Source organism: Pyxicephalus adspersus, chromosome 3 (genome assembly GCF_032062135.1).
Source record: "Pyxicephalus adspersus chromosome 3, UCB_Pads_2.0, whole genome shotgun sequence".
NCBI classification, from domain to species: domain Eukaryota; kingdom Metazoa; phylum Chordata; class Amphibia; order Anura; family Pyxicephalidae; genus Pyxicephalus; species Pyxicephalus adspersus.
This window is the reverse complement of record NC_092860.1, coordinates 39,145,354-39,162,370: the sequence shown is the minus strand read 5'-3', so window position 1 is coordinate 39,162,370 and position 17,017 is coordinate 39,145,354. Positions and strand designations below refer to the sequence as shown.

The 17,017-nt window shown below is 37.0% G+C and overlaps 1 protein-coding gene across 1 annotated transcript in view; it reads right to left on the bottom strand.

Moving 5' to 3' along the window:
• The window catches only part of SNAPC3 (small nuclear RNA activating complex polypeptide 3), a 28,697-nt gene extending 11,908 nt beyond the window's left edge, over positions 1–16,789 (bottom strand). Inside the window, exons 1-4 of the mRNA XM_072404299.1 lie at positions 16,458–16,789; positions 6,898–6,975; positions 2,173–2,254; positions 598–702 (exon numbers count right to left, since the gene is read on the bottom strand). Of these exons, the coding sequence (XP_072260400.1) occupies positions 598–702; positions 2,173–2,254; positions 6,898–6,975; positions 16,458–16,678 (486 nt within the window). The 5' untranslated portion in view covers positions 16,679–16,789. The remainder of the gene's footprint in view (positions 1–597; positions 703–2,172; positions 2,255–6,897; positions 6,976–16,457) is intronic.
• Positions 16,790–17,017: the final 228 nt, after the last annotated feature.

The window sequence follows — 17,017 nt, the reverse complement described above, 5'->3', positions numbered from 1 at the left end:
AAAGGACTGAGAGGTCATGCAGGACTACTTTATATGGAAAACAGCTGACTCTGAAACAGACCAAAGTAATTGGCACCCATCACTGTTTATTGCATATTTAACAAAAAATCAAAACATTCCAAATTCTTGGACAGTTATAATTCTTTTAGAGGATCTGAGACATGCACACAGAGACACTGGGCAGCAATGATAGATGCGATTTTATTATTCCTTGCACAGACACAAAGCAGCCTCAGAATAAAATCAAGCTGCCTCCATGCTTCACAGTAGGTATGGTGTTCTTTTCTTTGAAAACCTTATTTAAAATAAATTTAGCACAAATGTGTGCAGAATGTTTAGTTTGGTTTACACTGATAAAGGAACAGTGTGATTGGCTCTTCTATCCACCGATTTTTTTTTTTTTTTAAATTGTGCATTTCCAAGAAAAAAAAAAAAAAAAAACTATGGAAGCTTCAATCCCAAATTCATACTGTTAAAATTTATATATTATTGTCCATTCCCCAATAGAGACATTTTGTTGAGACTTCCAGTGAGAAACAAAACCATTAAGCTGTTGATAAATAAATCCCAAAGCATATAAATATTCTAATAACAAACCTTGTGAAAAATCATTGGGTAGATCAGGTTCAAGGTTAACACCAGTTCTCCCTCATCTACCATGTCTGATGGATCCTCTGGCCTTGTCCTTACACCACGAGATTCCTAGAGAGATATACCAAAAAAGCTTACATACACATACATATACCATATATTCTCTAGTAAAAAAAAAAACAAGATTTTTTGCACCTAAAGCTACCATGAGAATAGGAATTCGAGTTTATACTCTGGTCACACAGGACCTATGTAATCTATGTAATCATGTTCATCAAGTGTTCATCATGTAATCAAGTGTGACACAAACTCCTACTGATGGGGACATCTTGAATGAGGACACGGCATTATCTACTGGTGGCCAACAACCATTCACAAAATAGTATTCAAGACCAAGTCACCCATCATAACCAACTCAAAAGTACAAAATATTTTAACCTGTGAAAAGCAAACAGGAAAAGATATACAGACTGAGATTTTGTTTTTTTAGTTTTTAAAAAATGGATGTATTACTTCATGTTATTTTATCAGCACTTCTGTTGATTGCGGTTTTGAATGTAATGCAGTGATAGCCGAATTTTGTACCCTAGGTTTATACTTCAAATAGGTTTACCTGTATTCTCAGGTAAAAATGCATAATTTGTTTTATATTCAAGTATATACAGTATATCTTTTAATATAAAGATAAAAAGGTAAACTGAAAAAAAAAATTCTTTTTTCATATGGGGAAGGTTTTGCTAACAATGTGCACAACCTAAGTAGGCATAATATAACCATGCTAATTTCATACTGCAGGCAACCACCTTTCCTCATGGTAAGCACTTTTCTTGGTATTGTCAAAGCCTGTGAATATAAATTATAAGAGAAATGACATCTGGTATTTGTCCTAATCATGATAGAGCAGCAATACTTGGATTTGAGTTTTTTGAATCAGTGGGGAGTACCCAGTGAAATCTTTAGGACATTTGCACCCTAAAGACACAATGAAAACTGTGCCATGCCTTTTTCTTACTTTACGATAAAACCGAAAAATTACTTTACCTAACAGAGTTAGTTTTTAAATAATATATATATATATATATATATATATATATATATATATATATATATATATATATATAAGTATTCCTGCCCCATGATCACCTGTTGGCTTGTTTAGAAAAATCTACAGTAAAACAACCAACTGCAGACTTGGCAGCCTTTAGAAGTTTGATAATGGATGGTCTACAATGGTGTCTTGCACATCTGCAGTTGGCTGCAATGCTTTATATTGTTTAATATTTCTGACAAGAAGATAAGAGAAGTTGCAGTTTGGAACCTGCACTGGATTACCTATGCACCCAGTGCCACCGCATCATTTTCCTACATCACTGGTCTGTCTGAGCTTTCTCCCTAAAATCTCTTTAATAAGTTAATAGGTTAATACAAATTAACGTATTTATAGAATATCAAATAATTTTAGAAACCAAATGATTTTTTTTATTATGTGCTCATATGTAAAACTTTAAGATGAAAAGAGGATGTGCTTTCTTTTTCACATAACTGTATGAAATATATCTTAACAATAAACAAATAACTCACCATTTCATACATAAAGGTCTCCATCCTACATGCTCTGTCAATTAATAATTCTTTACGTCGTTCAACTGCCTTCTTGCGAACTCTGGTAAAAGAAAGTAAAGTTGTTGATATGTGGTTAATTTTGTACTCCCTTACATAAAGCATTTGAAATAATGTCTTCTCTGGACTTCCTCACTCCTATGTGACTTAAAATCCAATGCATGAACACACTGATTAGTACAGAATACTGCAGGCTGAAAAATATATTTAGATTTACATCAATTTTCTATATGTGCACAGTATGTATGGCTACATACATTCATTCAAGTATTTAATTCATACCAATCCTTACCTATTCTTCTGCTAGTATTTCACATCTAAATGACCACTTTTTTTACTTTTTATTTCTAAAACAGAAATTTACAGAAAATCTCCACCCTGCACACCAAAGTATCAGTGGAACAACCTTTTCAAAAGGAAAGAACATGGTCGAGTATACACAAATTAAATGATCAGAGGCAAAATTACAAAACAGGTCATATTAAGCTGATCACGCATCCTGTAAATGTGGGGTTTACTGTTTTTTTATAATTAGGCTATAAAATCATTTTTGGCTCATAAAACAATATTCCATTTAAAATAAAGATCACAAGAACATAAGAACCAGTGGGTGTATTTGTAATGTCACACTATGTAAAATAAGCGTTTTAAATCATAGATATCCAAGTAAAGCAAACTAGTGCGGACACCAGCAAAACAAAAACAAGAAAAACACACCCTTGCATAATATATGTCTGATAGAAACCAGGAGCAGAAAACTCAGAATGTACAAAAAGACAATGAAGCTGCTAAAATGACCCAGAAAAAAAGTAAAAGGTAGGAAGACTGGTAAAGGTAGAAAGCCAACCCAAGAATTTTAGGTAACATAGACTAAGTACACAGTCAGATGCTTCACGTCCGATAATCACCTCAGGGCTGATATTGGACGAGAATCAGACATATATCAGTGCTCCTTGTCAGTTGTTCCAACTACCATCCCAGTGGATCCATGGATGACGAACGATCATAATGAAAGTGAAGGAGAGAGAGCGCAGCAGGGTTCCGGATCCATCGTCCATCGCCATCCAGCAGAATGGTGCTGTATGTACAGCGCTCATTCATGCATCATGCAGTGTTTTGATGTTGGAAAGGATCATGAAAGATCCTTTCCAACGATAATTATTGCACGTGTGTATGAAGCTGTAAACAATGAGAAGCAAAAATGATAAGACATAACACACAGACTATACATTGTGGGCTGGAGGGAGTGCCACTGCCAAGAGCTAAGCAACCAAGTCCTTGTAGAGGAACACTGTAGATTAGAACACTGTGAGCGAAGGAGAGCCTGGTCCAGAGACACCAGATGTAAAAAATATTTATCAATACCTTGGCCGAGCTAACAACAGTTTCTTCCTCTGCCAGATCCCAATATCAAAAAAGCAAAAACCACCAAGCACAAATAGGGAATTTTAGGCAGCACTACCACAATCACAGTAATAATTTGAAAGAAAAACATTACAATCTTTATTTCACATTTAGACTTTTTATAAAAATGTTTTTTTGGTAAAACCATCACAGAAAGAATTTTATATAGGTGTGTCTATTACTATTTGATGGGTTTTACAGATCTGCTTCCTCAGGAATTTCAAGACAATTTTACAAATAAATATTCAACTGCCTCTGTGCTCAATCGTTATGTAAAAACATATCCAGGGTTACAGCGTCTGGAGTGAACAAGGTTATTTATCCTCAAGGCTTAGTATAGGATTCCACTTTAAAGCTGTCTTCCCCCTCTGTGATCAGAGTCTGCAAGAAAATGGGCTAAACTAGATACAAAATCTTTCTGGACTTTAACAGGAGCCTACATTGACAAAGATTGGTCGCAGAACCAGAGAGGACTCATTGTAGAACACAGATAACAGACAGCATCTCCATCAAATTAAACAGTCCAAAAAGTGTTTAAAGAATGGAAGCCAAGGTAGTCAGTATGACCGTCTCCTATTTGCAGAACTAGATGTGTTGGACCCAAGTATTAGTAAAGCTCAGTAAGGTATAATGTATGTGGCAATCTGGAGGTAGGGGGTCTGTTATACCACCACTCATTAATTATTTAATTGTTAGTTAATTATGTACGCCTATTTTCAGAAAAGGCAACCCTGGGTTCCCTTACTATACATTGAGGTTGTATCTAGAGTAGACCACAAACTGTTATCCATTATCGAATTGCCAAAAAAGTCGCCAAAAAAACAATCCTGCTTGACCCAGCTTTTTAAGGAGAAACTGGTGCATGTACTTCGCATGGCCTAGATTGAGACCTTTCTTGACAAAGATATTAGTGTCCATTACATTCCAAGTTCAAGAGATTACTAAACGAGGTAGCTTCTGGTGATTGGCCTCACTTAATAGGTCCTAAAAAGAGACAAAACTCCATTTGACAATGCCAATAGCTCTGGACTTAAATAGCCCAATTGTACCCACACATCTAGTCCAGCAGGGTCCAAATGTGGCATTATTCAGTCAAAGATTACTGCCGCCCAGATAGCTGCAATTGAAAAGCCCAGCTTGTGTAGCAATGTATATGGGTTAAAAAAAAGGAAAGCAGAAATATTGTGCTAAAAAAAGAAAAAGAAAAAGAAAAATAGAGTAAGTGGTGGTAAAAAGACATCAATCCTCCCAAGGACTCTAACAAGAAAATGAAGAATGCTGGTAGTAGGAATTATTTAAAATTTCACAGAGGCATGGTGTATTTTTGTGTGTCCAGTATATTTGAATCATGCTTTCCAAACTAGACTAAGTGACCATTAACAGTGTTTTACAGGTATTTGTGAAATAATTACTGTTGATATTTTAGAATGATATGACGATGTACAAATCCCCAACATGCATAATATGACTATACAATTACACCACCATGTTATTTATATGTTAAATAGTAGTGCTAGGTCTACTTGAACAAAGCAGTGGCATGACATTTCTGATTATCCAGTGTTTGATCTCAAACAATCTATGTATTCAATGGATATAAAAAGTGATTGGATGGAAAAGCAGTAGATTTTATCCCAGCTATAAACCCTTCCAAGGTGTTACCTCGTAGGTCCACGAGAGGAAGAAGGGAAGTGAAAAAAAAAAAGTTTTTTCATTTGGAATTAAAGTTATATTAATCTTCTAACTCAATTCATAGACATGCTTATTTTGTTATTATTGATATATTAACCTCCTGGGCGTTTCACTGATGTCTAGATTTCTGTACCAAAAGCGGTACACTGTTTTTCATGAAATTCTTTTTTTTAAATTGTAGACCTGTAAATTACAGAAATATGTCCAAACAAAGGTCTAGTAGATATCCTGAATATAATAAAGTTTGAAACACACAATGTAAAATAAAAATTACCTTTAATAATTAAATTAAAAACACAAAAATCAGCTTAAACAAGAATGCATAAATAAATCAAAAATACTGAAAATGCAATAATTCGGTATACTGTATAGTACTATATTTTTTTAAAACACCTCCCTAGTGCGATAAATTTTAAAACAGAGTCCAACGTCACATACCTATAGACAAAACCACATAAATATATTTTGTATTTTGAATTAGATTGGATACAGGAGTTTGTATTGAATCCAACAGAAAATATTTGAATTTCCCGCTACGACCCGTCGACAGGCGCATGCACTGACATCAGGAATCGCAAAAAGCGGTACATTTTTTGCGTGGAAATTTATTTTAGATTGTAGGCTATAATTCTTAGGCATAACTCACCGAATATGTCCAAATATTAATAAATTTATTAATAAACTTAAAAAAAAAATAAGATAAAACAAAAAAAAATAGTGTATAATGTAATGTAACTGTACGGTAGCCAATATAATATATATAATTCAATTATATATATATGAAGATTTCTTTGTATTGGACTCAATACAGCTTTTTTGTATTGAATCCCGCCCGCCTCCCGCATGCGGAGATCGTCACTAGACACGCCGGGAGAAGACAGAAGAGGACAGAGGTATCCAGAGGAGCTGCGGGGACAAGGCAAGTGTTTTTTTCAGTTGTTATCCGATTGTCATACAATGTTGCATGACAATCAGATTGCACTGTAACGCTTGTTTCTGTTTTTGGCTACCCCGAACCTGGTTTGGGGTAAACGCTTTCAGCAAGTTTTCTTATCCCGAACCAGGTGGTTAAACAGACAGAATAATAATGATCATAATGACCTTATCTGCCTTTATATGCCCAGCATTAAAGTAACCATGAGTAGACAGACATGTGGAACATTTTCAAGAGCGAACAGACACAATGAAATGCAATATTAGGAATGCATTCTAAAAGCTTTCTACAGTACATATACAAGCTATGTAGCAGTTTAATATTCAAATATATTTCTTTTAACAAGCTGCAAGAGGCAGAAGTGGCCATATATCTTTAGAAAGCCATTTGCTTACATGCATCAGGTTTTTGATCTACAATCCAAATTATACTAGTTAAACGTGATACAAAATTAAAATCCTGTGTCAAGTAATCACTCATATAGAGCTTTGGGAATACATATATAGCTAAATTAGACAAAATACAGCTCTCCTTCATTGGTTTATATTGTTTTACAGGGTAAGTGGAATGTAAACCACAGTGCTTTTTTACATATTGGTTAACACTGAAAAACCATTACACACTCGTATCATCCAAATTGTATAACTGAATCATACCCCAAAGTCACCAGACTCGTATCTTCTGGGATTTCTTCAGGATCTACTTCCCCTTCACCAGTTTTCAATTCATCAATGCTAAAATAAAAAAATAAATGAATAAATCTCAAAAGTCATACAGGATACACAAATCAAAAATTTGTTGGCAAGAAAAGGATTATGCATGACAAATTTACACAAACTATGTAACTATTGAAAGTCCTAAAGCAGAACTTCAACCAGTCAGCTAAATACACAGCTGAAATAAACACATGTGAAGCATTTTAAATGCCTAAAGGATTTTCTTCAGGCAGTCTTGTGACACAAATACCCCTTTCAGACAGAAACGTCAAGTCCTGCTTTTCTGTAAGTCCCTGCAAATTACATATAATATAGATAAAAAATAGACCTAAAATGAAAAAAAAAATCACTAAGTGGTTTTGGTATAAGAGATTTGACATGCAAAGATTCTTTTGGCAAAAAAAGAATAGGCCCTGGTTTCTGATGGCCTGAAGTTAGTCAGTGGCTGTCCATTAGCTGAACAGGATCGCCATAAACTGAGAAGTCTGCAATGGAATTATTGGCAAATATGGTGGCTTTGTGAATGCTGTGGTGGCAGGTTCCTGGACTTGTCATAGCTTTAAGGTGCTTGTATATAGGTAAGTCTTTGGAATAATCGTCAAGTATTTAAGGAGAGGCTAGTTTAGTTAATTGCGAACAGGCTGGCATATTTATTTTATTGCAGAAGAGACATTGCCTGAACCTTCTGCTATAAACCACTAGCCTGCCTGCATTTTTATATTTAGTTCTGCTTTAAGTAATATCACAAGCTGCATGATCCACATTGGCCTGTGAATAGACAACCATGCAGCAGCAGAATGCTCTATTAACCACTCCTGTAAGAATCATTAGGTCAATGGGGAATCTACACATTATGGTTGTAACTGTTATGCATGAAAAGACAAATCTAAAACCAGAGGACAAGGTATGGAAAGCCTGAAAGATGGGTAAAACCACCCCTCTTGCAAACCTCTGTGGCACCACAACCTTCACGGGTTCAAGATCCTTAGCTATCTGGACAGAATAACATAATACCCATGCATGTACACAGCAGTTCATTCATTTTGACACCAAAGTATGCTGAGAATATATACCAAGTTGCACAGTGTATATTCCCTTACATTTCTACAATATGTCTATTAGGAATAATATATTTCTCCATAGAGTTAAAAAGCCTTTTTTCTGAAACATATCCCAAGCTTCATAGATAATAGACATAAAAAGAAAGATTGAGGCCTCATGGGGTGATCCACTACAAGTGTGACAGACCAGTGGACCTGTGTGCATTTCAATCACATAATTCAGATTAGAGGAGACAAAGTAAAAAAGACATTTTGGCTAACTTGGATGGCTAGCAGACAAGGAAACCAGGTTTGTTTTTCAGACACTTAAAATTGTTCCTTTTCATCTGTAATTATTAAAGAATGGCAAATTGTTTAGTGTGTTCAAGGTGCAACATGAATGATTACAGTCTTTAAAGAATAATTGTTCTTTCACAGTAAAGTACAGGTATCCTTTGCCCCCCTTTTTGTCTTCCCTGCTTGGCCCTAACTCGCCCATTTAACCTTTATCCTTTACATACTAAACATACTTAATGTAAATGGTAGATATATAATAATAAGAAGAATACAGCAAAGAATTGCAAACAAGCAGGTAAGTTTGTGTTTTTCTATTGTCATGGCAATACATAGAGGGGCCCTTAGGCACCAAAGCCTTTTTACATACTGCACCTCTTTTCCTTGATGAGTAGTAAAAACTTGTTTTTAATTTTATTAGGGTTAAAAGAATAGTTTTTGGGAAATCCAGCCAGATGGGTAGCTACACAGGTTAAATACATTATAGGTTAAATACATTATATGAACAAGTATTTTTTACTGTCACATGAATAACACCACCAGCCCTGTATAACGGAACTGAATAAACAAATGCATGGTGGTGTGAAGACTTAAGCACAAGATTAGCTTTACAAAAAAAAATAAATGCCAAAAAATTAAACCATGTACACACAATATGCCAAATTTAGAATTTAACAGTGCTTTAAAGAACAATCATATTTTTATGCAGCAGATATATAAAAGCTCACTGTGTAATTTAGTGTCAATTATATATACACTAAAAATGACACATACACATGAAAACATAAAGCCTCTAGCTTAAACCAAGAGCAGGTAGGCAGACAGACAGAAAGGGAAGAAAAAGGTTATGCAGAACAGGACTGGAAGTGTCTGTTTTTTGTCAGAAAGGGGGTGACATTGTAAAAGCCATCATAAAAGAGTTACTAGACATACTGTAACTTTCCAGACTATTGTGTCATCTAAAATGTATCACCTAAGGTGGCCACAAGGTTTCCAATTCATTTAAAAGATCAATAAAAACAAATTGTATTGAATAAACATTCAACTTTTGTAACTTTTGTAAACTTTTGTACAATCAATCACTAGTGACTTGGATGAGACCGAATTTTATCCATGTTTCCCCATATGTATTTTATAAAACTAGTCTAAGTATACATTTAGTTAATCAATGTTGCTGCTGTGCCATTGCAAGTCATAAATTTACTAAACTTGGATTATCAGCCTAAAGAACTACTGGACCTCAGATGGCAAAGCTCTCGAAGGGCTCCTAATAACAAAATCCTACATGTTTAAAAAACCTTTGCCTTTGTGGGAACCTGAGCATGGATAAAATGAAACATCAAATTTATCATAAGACTTACAAACATAGATTTTTGGCTTTGTTTTCAAAACGTACATAATGAATTTACTGTCTGGTTAGATGTATCTAAGTCAATATGCTTCACAATCGATTGTCCCACTATATTAAATAAAAAAAAGGAGTCACACAGTTATGTCCGCATCCATGGCAGTCATCAAATTGATTAACCCACATGAACCAAAGGCCTTAATAGGCACTGAAGTGGAGCTACACCCTGTATGGTCTTATGTAGGCCAACATCTGTTCATGGGAATGGATGTACAAAGCTTTGCTCTGCAGTATTGCAAGTACTTAAACCTAAATATTTTACCAGAGGCAATGCAAAGGATAGAAATTTATTAAAATGGTGCATAAGGATGCTATGTTGCTCCTTTTTCACACAAACTAGGTCTGATATATGAAAAGTGCACTAAAGGAATCACAATCGTTTTGCCCATATCAACCAATCGGCTTGTCCTCCCATTCAGTCGTGATCACTGTGGCAATCAAGATTTAAAAGGTGTGGTGCTGTACCCTTTTTTTTAATACAAAATAAATAAATACAATTTTTACTTTGAGGTTCTCTAGCCCTTCATGTAAAGTAAATGGTAAATTTAAATCCGCTTTAACAAAACACACCATAAAAGCCGCACAATTTTTTACTCTACTGGGGATGCAATGCATCACCGTAAAGAAATATGGAGGACTAGAATGCATAAAAGTGGAACTGAACACAGGTATGTACATGCCTGTTTGCAATCCTTTTTGTAAAGTACAGTGAACTGCGCATACACAGCTCAGTGTACAATGCCAGGTGTCCTGGAATGCCCTCCTTCCCCGGCTGCTGTGAATGAAGTAATGTTCATGCACATGCATGGGAGTTGTGGCATTCCAGCTTGGCTGATCAAAATAACCAAGGACCCAAACCTGGAAAGGATCAGGTGAAGATGGCGACACCCGTGACAGATAAACGTAATTAAAAATCTTAGACACGTAAGCCTATTTTATAGCAGAAGTGACATCTTCTCCTTCTGCAATAAAGAACCTAATTTGTGACAGTTTTTAACAATTTTTACCCTGAGAAAGCCAAAAGTTCAGCAAAATGTGTTGGGAATGGGTATTTTAGAAAAAGGCCTGGGACTGTCAAATGTACAAAATTGCCACAATCATAAGAATAAACTTCTGAACTTAGCCTAGACTACAAAAAAGGATTTGGAGAGAAGTAAAACAGGATATGTAATGATCTTGATATGAGAAGGATTCTTGAAATAGAAACTTTGAAAAAAGAACCTCCTTAAGAAGTCTGCTAAATACAAGAAAAGAGTTTATGTACAGTACAACCAGCACATTTTCGGATATATGTACATTTGGGATGAAACATATACAGTATGTCTTTAAATAAAAGTTACATTTTATTGTCAATGGAGAAGTGAAGCACTTCACATCTGCAGTAGTCTAAATATTAACATCAGTGTTCTCCCAAGGCCCTTTTAGCTGGGCGCACCACCCTACACTTTTCAATAACCACCGGCTGTTTTTGGGTGGTTACTGAATAGCTGAAACACAATACAAGGGCTGCCACCCGCCTACTATTTCTGCCCACCCCGCTTAAAAAAATTTCTGGGTTCAACACTGAACATTCCCACACAAAGAAACCTATACATAAACTATAAGACCAGTAACTATTTGGGAATATTGTAGTATAAATACAAGCATTTAAATCTAATCCATATACAAAACTTGTAATCCATGTACAGTAAAACTCTTCCTCTACCAAGTGTTGACCCTGGTCATATAGTCACCTCACCACTGACTATTTTATCATTAATGTCAACCAGCATCAGTGGCTTCCATTGGTGACAATGCGTATAAACTTCTGGGGAAGAGTTCCAGCAATAAAATCACTAAACAGTTATGTAACTAATTGGATTTGCGCCCCCCCCCCCCCTCCTTTTCTCTCCTTTCTATATACCCTTCCTTTGTTTTACAAAAAAATGAAAATACTCAGGTTCCATTTGGTTATACACAATCCTGTTTATATTTTTTTTATTGCACTTTACATGTATTTTTGGTTGTATACCTTTGACCCATACTGTACAATTGTTTTATTTTTTGTATGAACCCTGATGTTTTTAGACAATTAAAATGGAAAAAAAAAAGAATCGCTGAACAGTACAGAAACTGCTCCAAGTCATGCTTGTAAGTTGCCCTTTATTATTAAAACATTTATGCAATTAAACTGTTCAAATAAAGTGTGTCCGTGTCTTCTTTATAAGTGCCAAGTGACAGTGTCAGTAAAGTCTGTACAATTAAAAAGAACACTTTCAGGGTTTCATTCTCTAGTTCCTTGATAGTTATGATGCCATATATGCACAGGAATCAGAATGTAAAAATGCCCACTGTTTAAAGAAAAGTCCTATGTAATCAAAATGTATAACTAAAGAGATCCCTAATTTTTGGTACAGAATAATTTATTAAAATCTCTCCTCTTCTTCATCATTACCATTGATAGAGTTTTAATACGGTTTTGAGTGTGATATATTTAAATATCCTTGCTGGATAAAGCTCTATTTACATGCCAGTGCAAAAGTGAAGGGTGAAAACTCTGGGTAATTTCCAAAAAAATTTGGTCAGGGAGTAAACCAGGCAGAGGATTTTTTAACCAACCCCTTATAACAGAATTTTGTCAAGATAGTTTGGGATTTAGACATCCATCGTTGAATTAAGGGGGGAAGCAAATCACAAGCTCCAGGATAAATGAAAGCAAGAGGATATGCAAGCGAAGTGGAACAGTGAGAGCAGAGCATGTGCATGCTGCAGAGAAAAAAGTAAATAAAGACACACACAGGTATCTAAACTAGGTGAATGTAAAGATAAACAACAAATTAACCCGCTCCTCTAAAAGCACATTATTCTATATTCCTACAGTATCCATCCACCCTGTAAAATACTTGATACATTCCCTTCCTCTTATAAGGCATGGTACAGCACCTGAAAGGCCAGTTACCAGGCCTTGGGGGGAGTGTTAGCTAAGTGTAAGTTCTGACACAGACACTAAGCCTACACAAGGAACAGGCATGTCATTAATGGAAGATGTGGCCTACCTGTGAACTTTAAGAGGTTGATAATGCTTTCCAATTACATAAAATGCAATACAAGAAAGATGTTCCTATTCCAGTCACTGCCTCTAGAAAATGTTGCTCCTTCTTTTTGGCAAATAGAAAACAAGCAAGAACCAAAATAGATTTGTTTATATCTAAGAAATAGGTTTAGGCTACATTCAGACTGGCGGCTAGGTTTAAGTTACTGCTTCCTTACACCACAGTATTACTTTGGGTGAAATGCTACATATAGCATCTTACCCGCAGCAGCCCAATGGAGAATAAATGATGGTGGCAGTAGGTGGTTGAGTAATGCTCTTTGCTGCCTGCTGTCAAACATGTAAATGCTAAATCTTTAAGGGGAAGCTAGCAAGGCCCCGGATCCATGTAGAATCGTTTGTTCCCCATTTACTGAATTACGTTTCTCTTACAAAGCTGCATATAAATAAATGAAAAAAAACAGGAAATTGTAATGAGTAAATATGTACTCTCACCTAAAGCACAGCTGCAATACATATATCCAAAAAGCAGAACAGAAAATAACTAAAAGTTTAAAAATAGAGTAGGGAATGCAGTGCTTCTTTCATCTCAAAGTTTCCAGTCACTGATATTTCATAAATGGAATTTTGGTTGTTGCAAATACCTTTTTATTGATAAAAATATCTCAGACTAGTAGGAAGGCGCACACAAAAGCATCATGCTCATAGTAAGCCATAGCTTAGAAAAGAAAAGACTGAGAAAAGTGTGAATAACACAATGGGCCTGATTGATTAAAGTTCTCCAAGGCAAGTGAGGATTCACATTCATCAGTGAAGCTGGGTGATCAACCAAACCTGGAATGGATCTGGTCCAGTATTCAAAACATTTGTTAGCAAATGATTTTAAAGAAATCCATTCCAGGTTTGATGGATCACCTAGCTTCACTGATGAAAGTGTAACCTCTCCAGCCTTGGAAAGCTTAAATAAATCAGGCCCAATATTTACAATTACCTATTTTATGGATAATTATACCTTTGCAGAATTACCGTTTAGTCAACCCACCCCCCTGCTTCCAGCACCATAGTAAACGGTGTCCACAATCCTGCAAGATGCACACAGTGCCAACTATAGTGCAGCACACAGCTGCTGCTCCCTGCTTCTTTCACATTCACTTCTTTGGAGAAACTTTCTACCATATTGGGATGCGTTAAAAGACAACACACCAACGGGACCGAATAGGATTTTCTTCACACAGTTTGTAGGGGAGCCGAGCAACCCCCCTGGGTATTTCTAAATGTATCTGGCAGAATAGAAAAGTAAAAGACTTTGGTATTGCTAGAGGAGTAATAAATTAAAAAGTTACCAATAAGCTACCTTAAATAAGTTATCATAGCACCCTATTTCTTTTACTGCTTTTTCACTAAAGACCTCAGAAGTGATGTAGGGTCCAGATGAAAGAACCATGATGGTCACAAGTATCTGACACTCCTTGATGTGTCATATACCAAAGAAAGTGAGGTAGGCTGGAACATTAAAACAGATGGGAGGTAAGGGTATTGGTGACACTTTACCAATCCTATTAGTTTACAGTCAATCCTTAAAATGTGTTAAGATGGACACTGAAGTTATCACTTCCTCACATCCTTGAACCAGGTGGTTCAGCACAGCCCACTGTAAAATGTTTAAACTCTGGTACCCTAACAACCAATGCAGCAATGCTAGTTACCTAGTGGTTGGCAATGCGCAAGCTCCCAAAAGCCACTGCTCCTGTTACCAGTGTGAACTTAAGTCTTTATATGGCGCTAGAATTCTACCTCTTATTCCAACACGTTTGGCAATACCCAATAGGCGTTATCAGACTGCTGTTTACATACAAACATGAATCCTTTTAACAATTTGTTTTTTTCCCCTTTTTCTTTTAGGACACCTTTTTTCACTAAATTTTATTGCGGTCACAAGGAGGCTGGCACGCAGGTTCTCTATTAGACCCCAGCTGTCCCCCCCTGCATTTTATCACGACAAATCAAACAAAAAATGTAATTCAACCAGCTTCTTTCCCTGACCAGAGTGACATGGTTTGACAGCACTGAACCAAAAATGCTCAGGAGGTTGAGGCCTTTGGTTTGGGTAACAGAGGGAAGATTATTGATTAGATTTATACTCAACCCCATTTGACAGCCAACTTTAACAGTTTGCCCTGGTTCAAGTGGCTACTGGAATGCTTGGGCACTTTTTGGGGAAGGAGCTCCTCATCCATGCACTTTACAGCTGCTGAGATCACATCTGTATTCAGGCCAGAAGCAAGCTGCGGCCATTGCGTTTAAGTTACTCAGTAATAATATGCCCTGGCCCTCCTGCAGCATTAAAAGGTAAGGTCCACTTAAGAAAAAAGTCATGTCTGGTAGGCTTTCCTAAATGTAAACTAAACTTCCACTTTTAGGTCTGTATGATCAGGCAGGTCATTATTGCAGAAAGGGACCGGCGATAACGCGTCTTACCTGCCCGATCACTTTGAGTTTCAGAAATCAGAGCTGAGCTGTGCATGGGCAGGGTAAGCTTTGATTGCCAGAAAAACCAAGTAATCCCGGCTTCCTCTGTGCATACCCGGAGGAAGAGAAGGAAGATGGTGACCCCTAGTGCTGGAGAGTGGACTGGTGAGTTGGTTAGTTCACCTTTAATGGCAGAAGAGACTAAGAAGGCTTCTATAGATCCTTCTGCCTGTCTGTCAGGACTTCTTATATTATCCCCACCAAGCAATAAAGACAGCTGCAGACATCATACCAGGAAGAAGACTGGGCAAATGAATATGTTATGAAAAAAAAAACACTTGTCTATAGGGGACTCTAATTCCACTTTATGAGAGCTGATAGGGGATCTTTTGAAAGAATAATTTTCAATGAATAATTATACAAAGATATAGGTAACCTTTACAGTGTTCTCCCTAGCCCTTTCTAGTGGGGCGACCCACCCAGCAACTTTCACTAACCACCCAGATGTTACCTGAAAAGTTGGGTCATAGTACAGGGGCTGCCACCCACCTACAATTTCTTCCCACCCAGCTTTAAAAAATTCTGGGTTGAGCCCTGCTTTACATAGGATATAGGAATACAACAATGATAAACACTGGAGGTTAAAGAGGAAGTAAATGCAAAAACTACCCAAAACAACAAAAAAAAAAAAAAACACACTTACCTACTATCCCGCAGGGCAGTTCGATGCACCTGGATGTGTCTCATCTAGTCCCGCGTCGTCCCAAAGCCGGCACGCCAAGCGGTTCCATCTTCGCCTCTTCTTCCTACATCACCCAACCCAAGCACGAGATTGGGTGACGTAGGTTGAAAAAAAGCTTGCCAATCTCACCGCGCATGAGTAAGATTGGCAAATTTTCTCTTTTCATGAAAAGGCTCCTTCTGTACCCCTCTGGAGCCCCCCAGGACATGTGACTAGGTATCCAGGGAGGCTTTGTGCTCCCATTGATTTTAATCGACAATTAGGGTGAAGTGCTGCACTTTTTTTTTTTTACCTTTTTTGCACTTAAAAAAAACAAATATAATTTTTACCCTACATAAGAGTTGTGTACACTTTTTATATAAAGTTAAAATTCTGAGTTGAAGTACGCTTTAACAGCTTCTAGTCACAGCTACCAATCACATCAGCGCAGAGAAAATGAAAGCAGGAAGTTGATTGGTCGCTGTGCACTTCTAGTCTAGCAGTGCAGCTAGTGAAGAAAGAAGAGCGGGTGATAACCTGCACAGCTGTTTGATCTCCGCAGCCGTATCCACATGACAGTCCAGCTCCACTGCCAGCTGTTCATCTTCCACCTCCTGCGGGTTCTCCTCAGCCAGGTTCACATCACACTCACTTAGACAGCCCCTCCATAGCGCACCGAACGAGCCTATGTGAATCTTCTGTGTGGTCACATTTGTCACTTCAAACACAGGAACATTCTCTAGGAGTTCCTCCGCCATGCTGCACAGCCGGCTCTGTACTGGTGCATGCCGGGAATTGTAGTCCCTGACGCCTCGTCTCCCAGAATTCCTTTCGCTTCTTACGTCTGCCGCTGAGAGCGCCGTTTATCTCTGTGGTGATGCTTGTAGTGCTGAACCAATATATGAACCGGTACTACGGTTATAGAACAATGCAGAATGACTAAAAAGAGAAACTGTGCTGTAAATGACTTATAACTCAAACTATAAATCATGGGGAAGAGTTTGGCCAAATATGGTAAGGAAATAAAGCATTGTGACATTTGTAACATTTCACAGACAGCTCCATACAGCAGCATGACATTTCTAATAGAACCAACA